The sequence below is a fragment of the Pungitius pungitius genome, chromosome 10, assembly GCF_949316345.1.
Source record: "Pungitius pungitius chromosome 10, fPunPun2.1, whole genome shotgun sequence".
Lineage (NCBI taxonomy): Eukaryota > Metazoa > Chordata > Actinopteri > Perciformes > Gasterosteidae > Pungitius > Pungitius pungitius.
This window is the reverse complement of record NC_084909.1, coordinates 7,894,822-7,902,255: the sequence shown is the minus strand read 5'-3', so window position 1 is coordinate 7,902,255 and position 7,434 is coordinate 7,894,822. Positions and strand designations below refer to the sequence as shown.

Genomic DNA, 7,434 nt, shown 5'->3' with positions numbered 1-7,434 from the left:
ATTAACTTTGTAAGCATTTGCAGGTAGGTCTGTTTGGAACGACGACGTCAGACTTTTATTTCTATCAACTTTGGCACCAGCAAAGAGGATCTATAGGAACAGAGTGAAACATGAAATCCGATGTTTCCTTTAAATTGTTCACTCGACAATTGGTGTTTAATCCCTAATTAAGCAAATAATGATAAAGACTCATATTTAATCCGTTGAAGATTCTCCACTGGCAAATACATCTACATCACAGAAGGAAAAAATGTAAAATCGTTATTGTTTAAAATTAAAAAAAAGAAATATAATATATATATATTTCTTCAAATCAGTGTATTTATGAAATATTCTCTTAGATTAGTCTGACATAAAACGCTAAGAATGGTGTAGAAATATGTATTTTCTGTCCGAGCAGATCATTTCAAATGAAAATGGTTGTAGGCCTACATATTATTTGTGAAATATTCTTAGTCTTTAAATCCACTGACTAACTTTTTCAACCATCCAGGTGCACATAACGTCCCGGTTAGTCAAGGTAAGATATTACAAATGGTTTATTTATTATTTAGGGGCCGATCAAAATACTTCAATTTGTACCAGAAAACTCGTGCTAAAGACGCTCCTTCCGCCCAGACAGGTCTTGATTTTAAAAAATGTATTTCTTAGAAATTATTTAGCAAAGAATTGATTTTAAAGTTTTATTTGTAAACATTAAATATTTATTTCTCTCTAAAGGTTTTTTTTTTTAATCCGGCACCAAATGCGTTACAGAAGTTGTAAGTACATCATGATGTCAAATATGTTGGCCTATTTCACACATGACCCTTTTGATATGGGAGTTTTTCACTTCCAAAACGTGTTAAATTATAACTACCTAGACGTTTATAAGACATAAAACATAGACAACGTGCTCAGCATGAACTTGGATGGTTTGAAATCGTTTAAATTGCACCATGCTTAGTGTAGCTCTTGGCAATAGAAATAATAAATATATAGAAACGTTTATATTCAACAGCAACAATACTTACAGCACATACAAACAAGGAATGTCTGACAGTTTTACAAACACCATGGGTCCCTCATTTTCTATACAGATGAGATATTTTTTCACATATGCGTCATACATAAAAGGAGTGCCATAACTACGAATCTGTATCAAATCTAGCAGACTACATAGTGTCCGGTATATATTATATATAGACATCACCTCAGCAAGTGCCTATAAAAGAAAAGGAAAATAAAACTAGAACATGCGTTGTCTTTTCTGGATACTTTTTGGGGATCCTTTCAGAAACACATAGGCACGAGTCAGAAAAGAAAAGAAAATTAAATATTTTCATTATAACAAACTTTGTACATATGTTATAAACCGATGCATTGGAGGCATCACATAATCTATCGTAATATACAGTTTGGATGTAGGCCTATATGTGTGTGCGCACGCTGTGTGTTCATATATATATATATATATTTATATATATAAATGGAGTATACTATCTGATGCTGATCAGTAGAGCCGATGTTAAATAAAAATTAAGTGATTGTTAAGCCGGGCAATTTGTCCACCGCAGTGAAATTCCGTTTCACTCGTTGGGGAACCAAATGGAAAAGGCCTACGCAGCAATCAAACTGTCTCTCTCTTCCTCCTGCTTTTTTTTATTATTTATTTTTTCTCCCCTCATGAATCCATGCTCATAATGCGTACTGTTTGTTCAATTGGCCTACGGAGCTGGCAAATATTCAGAAATGATAAGGTTAAAAATAAACGTGTGACGTCTGACTCTAAAAACAGTCTTTTGGAAGTTCTTTGAGTTCTTGCCATCGGAGTCAGACTCAGAAAGGTAATGTGTCGAGGAAAAGTTTGTCAATTATTGCCGGCGGAGGGACTAGGTCTTCTAGTTTAAGGTAAAAGATACGCTGCAGACCTTGGGTACAGAGGGTGCGCAGTTCGGGGAGCTTTCCCAAGAGTTTTGACAAGTAGTTGGGACGATTCAATCCACCGCCATTGAATGTCACTTGATCTTTGAGACAGTTTACTATCTTGTTTTGGAGATCCTCGACCCTCTTGGGTTCCTTAAGTCCGTGTCGCTCTGAAATACGAAAGCAGAAGAAGAAGAAGAAGAAGAAGAAGAAGAAGAAGAAGAAAAAAAAGCACAGAGATGAATTATTTCTCTGATTCGCGTGCATTGTAGCGCGCGCGCGTGCTGTTTCTCGGCTGTTGTCACACGTTACGCACCTGTTACCATGGCGAGGGCTGCGATGCAGGAGAAAGCGGAGATGTCGATGTTCATGCTCTGCAAGTTGGAAGAAAAGTCCACGATGGCGTCGACCCACTCTCCGAATCCGCGGACGCACTGTAACCTGTGCAACACCACTCCATTACAGAAAATAAGTTTGCCTTCTACCGGGTTGGACCTGCAAATAAAAAGGAAAGAGCCGTTAATTAACAGCCTGCTTATTATAGGGCAGCTAATAAAAACCCAAAGCAGTGGAGCTTGAAGGAGGAACTGATGATTGTCTGATGGCAAGATAGTTTTTGTTTCATAATTAATCGGCTTACCTGTACGCCAGCCTCAGGACGAAAAGTTCCAGGAAGGCGGATTCAAAGAGGAGATCTTGATCTTGCTTCGGTAGATCAGAAAAGCCGGGGATCTTCTCCGCCCAGCCCCGGATGATCTCCATGGAGCCCGTCAGGAGATCATAGAACTGCTGGATGTGCTGAGTGGTGTCTCCAGTCATTTGGTAGTCAGGGTTAGCCTGGAACTGGAATTTAATTTAAAAAGCGCCTTAATGAGGTCCTTTAAAATATATAATCCGTGAAATTGCAAATGCCCATTTCCAAGAGGGAGAATTAAATTCATGTCTTTTTTTATTAACTTCTCTTTTTCAACGCAATTTATTAAAGGAAAAAAATATGTCGGATTAAAAGCCTGACAAAGTTAAGAATTCTGCAATGCGTCACACAAAACTTTCAATGTAGTGAATTGTTACCTAAAAGCAGGATTAAATAAAAAAAACACCGTCAATCTTGTTGTTCTGTCTAATTTCGCGCGGAGTAGTTGTTGTCAACTTGTTTTCCTTTGTAATAGCTGTGTGTGTGTTTTATTTCTTAGATCGTGGTAGTTTACTTACTCTGGAATAGTCCAAAGCTGACATGGAGGGGTTGGAGTCCACATGGGTCCTAACAAGTGCGCTTATGAGGCTCACCGGCGGCGAGGGTGGGGAGGGGTCCTGTGGACTTTTGGGTTTGGATGGTAGGCGTCCTCTCCGACCTTTCAGGTTATCAGTTCGGACAACTCCAATGGAAGAAAGACATGACACATGAGTCACTAATATGCCCCCCTGTTGTTGCGCGTACCTTCTTGAATCGGGTATAAATAACAATCCAACACTCTATTACGCACATGTCTCCACGTCATCGGGGAAATATACATTAGTCGTATAAAGTGTAATTAATGGTCTAAACATACCTTCTCTCACCATTCCGACGACCATGCACTTCTGGAAACGGCAGAACTGGCAACGATTTCTTCGGCGTTTGTCAACGGGACAGTTTTTATTTGCTAAACAAACGTATTTTGCATTTTTCTGAACGGTGCGCTGGAAAACAAGAAAAGCATAATGTCACTCCGCGGGCTTATTTCCAAGCCCATAGAACATGCAGAACACGGACAAGTGTTATAATAGGACTTGTTTTTCTTTTTGTTGAAAAGATGAAAACGATATAATATCTGTGTCATCTCCTGTTTGGGACTGTATGAGCACAACACAGGGGGAAACAGACCCGCCAGCCAATACACATGCGTGGTCTTTCATATTTTACTTATTCCTTTGAGACCAACTTTGTATGGGCAGATATGCTCGTCATATGAAGTTATTTTGCGGGCGCTTTGATAATCTGCAGCGTTCAAACGGGGCTCACGTTGTGAATGCATTCGGTGTCCACCTTGTTCCTATAGTATTCTTTAAAGGAAATATGGAGCGGGTTATAACGCACGCCCGCCGAAAACAATTAGGGGACACAAAGCGCATCTTTCATGTAATAACAGTACCACCGATTCACGGCTGCCGTCGCGTCAGCCCACCTTGAAAAATCCTTTGCAGCCCTCGCAGGTCCTCACTCCGTAATGCTGGCAGGCTGCGTTGTCCCCACACACCGCACACAGACCCTCGTTTGACGGAGATCCTCGGGACGGGGGCGACGGCACTTGGCTGTCCACCAGCTGGTGCCCGTGGCCGAGCTGCAGGGAGTGAGGAAAGGCCAAACCGGCCTGTTTGCGGATGGCGCCGGGCACCCCGAAGCCCTGGCCGTCGAGGCCGCGGTGCGCGCCCGGGTTGTCGTGGCTCATGGAGACGTGCAGCGGCCCGTCGAAGCGCATCTGACAGCTGGACACGGGGGTGCCGGGCGGGGACTGCTTGAAGGAGAAGAGCGAGAGCCTCGACACCGGGTTCTTGCGCTGGTCCATCATGTGGGACGTGGCCGCCACGTAGTTCTGGTGGAAACTGTGCAGGGAGCCCGGGTCCTCCCACATGTGATTGGGCTGAACCTGGAAGTTTGGTGTGCTCGGGGCGTGCGGCGAGGAGGGTTTGAAGTACATAGGCCCCGAGTGCGCCATCATGTCCTCCGACTGAGGTGGCAGGTGGCTCTGCTGATGGTAGTTGTGCATCTGGACGTCCTCCACCTTGATAGAGGACTGCTCGGAGTGGGGCATCTGATACAGACACGGCGGTTTGACGTCGTAACTGGTGTTATAGTTGTCCATGAACGTACTGAAACTCGGGAGAGAAGTAGTGGCTGTGATCTCAGTGTTGGTCAAGTCCATGCTAAACTTAACAAACTCGGGTGTTAAGAAGTCGCAGCTGTATTCTCCTGCGGTGTGGTAGCTGTAGCTCTGGGAAGCAGGACTAGCTCCTTGGGGTGATGATCCATACTGAGCCTGAACGCAGGGCATGGCTGGAAAATCAAACCGGGAAGAAACGCATGAGAATTCAGCCAAAAGAAATGTACAAAACGTGAACAGACTGAGTGTTCAATCTACTTTTGCTCAACAACAAAAAAAAAGGATTCAAATATTTTTGAATGCATGAGTGATTTACTAATGAACTACGAATAAAGAGTATATAGCGGGTTTTTATGTGCAAATAATTGTCCATGTCCTACCTCAAGTCTTCTGACAGTTTTTCGGTGATACTTGAAATGGGTGTTATCGGGAGTTGTCGGGTTCTCGGGATTCAAGAAAGCGGCTCGGTTCTGGATCTTCCCCTGATAAGACACATCACTTTGAAAATGATTATGAGATAAAGCAAATTTCAAAAAAAAAAAAAAAACACGAGATCCCAGATACAGACAGAACAAATGCGCACAAACTGCAACCTATTTCTAATCACGCACGGCGTTTAAAATGTCATAAAAACTCGGATCGGATACAGACAAAATACGTAAATAGATAGATAGAAACTAAACAGCACCCTTTTTCTTTTCTCGCTGGAAGGTGTGCGGCCGTGAGGCATAAACAGAACAACTTCGCGCGCTTGTCATCAATGAGAAAAAAAAGCTTAAAATTCTGGTGGCAGATGAGATTTGTGCAGTCTGCGCGCTCTGAAAGCGTTGCGAGTTTATTTGAAAAGCAAAAACACACTAAAAGGAAAACACAATAATAAAATAAAAGGTTCAGAGAAGGCAATAATGACAGTAAAGCACGTCGACACATATCGTACCAGCAAGGACACGAGTGAATCTTACCTCTTTCACACCAGGATCGTGGCTTTCAATCCATGCGTTAAGCATGCAGGGGGTATTCATCAATTTGTGTAAAAGCTCCAAATCATGAGCGGCGGAAACCCAACAAACAGCCAGGCGGACAAAAACCGTGGGACTCCTGCGCACTGACAGCGACGCGAGCTTCGACTACCCAGTTTGGCCAATGTGGCTTTGTTTATGTGAGCTCTGGATGCCGTGGCCCACGTGTTTCGCGGCGTGACGTCATCGGCGTCGACACCGACTTGGACCAATCCGCGGGGGAAGCTTCTCCAGCCCCAATTCTTCGGGCGAATGTGTTTGTCTTGTGGTATGTGTTCCGCGTTGCTTCCCACATGGACACTAGCGGAGACGTAGTGGAAGGCGAAAACTCTCGTGGGCTCAGTATAGATACTTTTGCGTTCGCACAGCACTTAGATTTTGTCTTGGTTGATGTTCGTTTGTGCTGTGATTTCATTGTATTTATCATTCGGCAAAGTGAAAGGGACATTTTCTGTATTTTCTGTATATATACAATTCTCAACATCAAAACACAGGGATTTCTTGTAAACAGAGAACGTTCATTAAAGCCAACACAACAAAGGCAAACTTTAATCGTAAAAACCACACAACACACACTCAGGTGCAGAATCATGTCTAAAGAGTGTTGAGGTTATTTGATGTCTGATACTTGTTATTGTGTACAGTTATGTCACAACGTGCCTGGGAAATAGGCCTAATGACGCCGGGGTCAATATTATTCTTTGTTATCTTCCGGCAGGTTTTCTGTATTTCAATTGTGTTCCAAATTTAGACCTCAGATGGGCGGGGTCTGCAGGGTGGGCTGCCTATTCAAAGAGGTAGTATTGAGCTGCTGGAGGAGGAAAGGGTGTAGGGTGTGGGGGGGTTAATTAGCAGGCCTGAAGCCAGTTGTCATGAGGGAACCACTTCGGTCCCCAGAGAGGGAAACGTGATAGGAGCTCGCAGAATGGAGAGTGACGCAGAAAACGCTCAAGTTGACGCAGTCGCCAGAATAATCTTGCGGCTTTATTGTTCAGCAGCGATGGAATAACTGATCTCCATGTAATCTTACACCAACACCTTGTAGTCAATGGATTTGGCCTAGATTCTTTTAAAACATTCATACTCGCACGGGCAGCAGGCCCGAGGTGAGGAGGGAGCGCGCAACAAAGGGCGCAATAAGACTCATGGAGACGTACAGCCTGCACGGGCGCCATGCCTCACATCGCCATGCTGCGCCGTGCATTAGTTAGTTCTGGCGGATCGGCGCCTTATTGAAAGGAGTCGCCGTGCGGCCATCGGCCTCAGAGCAGCTTCTTTGTGTGAGCCTTGAACTCGGTGCACGCAAGGACAGGAGTGTGCAAGGTGGGTGTAAATAGAAACTGTATATCATGGTTACACTCACCTCTAGAGGACACTATTGTTCACCAGCAATACATCAAGCAGCCCCTGTTTCTAACAATTAACCTCGTAATTAACCTAACCCCCATTAAGGCAATTCACGCCCAGTCGTTTTCAGGTGGGCTCGGCGGCGGGATTTGTACATCACAAATTCTCCACACTGCCCATGAATATTCAGGAGATAAATGATGTAGTAAAAGTTTTTCTTTTGCCTTTCATGGGGCTAATTAGACCCCCTTGCACTTGTTCTTTTTACAGGAGACTTTGGTTTGCTTGCTGAAATCTACTGA

The 7,434-nt window shown here is 43.7% G+C and overlaps 1 protein-coding gene across 2 annotated transcripts; it reads right to left on the bottom strand.

Annotated features, from left to right (window-relative positions):
- Positions 1–357: 357 nt before the first annotated feature.
- On the bottom strand, positions 358–5,901 carry nr4a2a (nuclear receptor subfamily 4, group A, member 2a). Of its 2 annotated transcripts, none has more exons than XM_037489589.2 (8): positions 5,729–5,901; positions 5,147–5,264; positions 4,071–4,939; positions 3,456–3,585; positions 3,118–3,281; positions 2,546–2,748; positions 2,222–2,400; positions 358–2,075 (listed from the first exon to the last, which is right to left on the bottom strand). In XM_037489589.2, the coding sequence occupies exons 3-8, from the start codon at positions 4,935–4,937 to the stop codon at positions 1,819–1,821; spliced, it is 1,800 nt and encodes a 599-aa protein (XP_037345486.1). In that variant the 5' UTR covers positions 4,938–4,939; positions 5,147–5,264; positions 5,729–5,901; the 3' UTR covers positions 358–1,818. The 2 variants fall into 2 exon arrangements, with proteins under 2 accessions (XP_037345486.1, XP_037345485.1); XM_037489588.2 differs by having other exon boundaries at positions 5,147–5,248.
- Between the last annotated feature and the right edge of the window lie 1,533 nt (positions 5,902–7,434).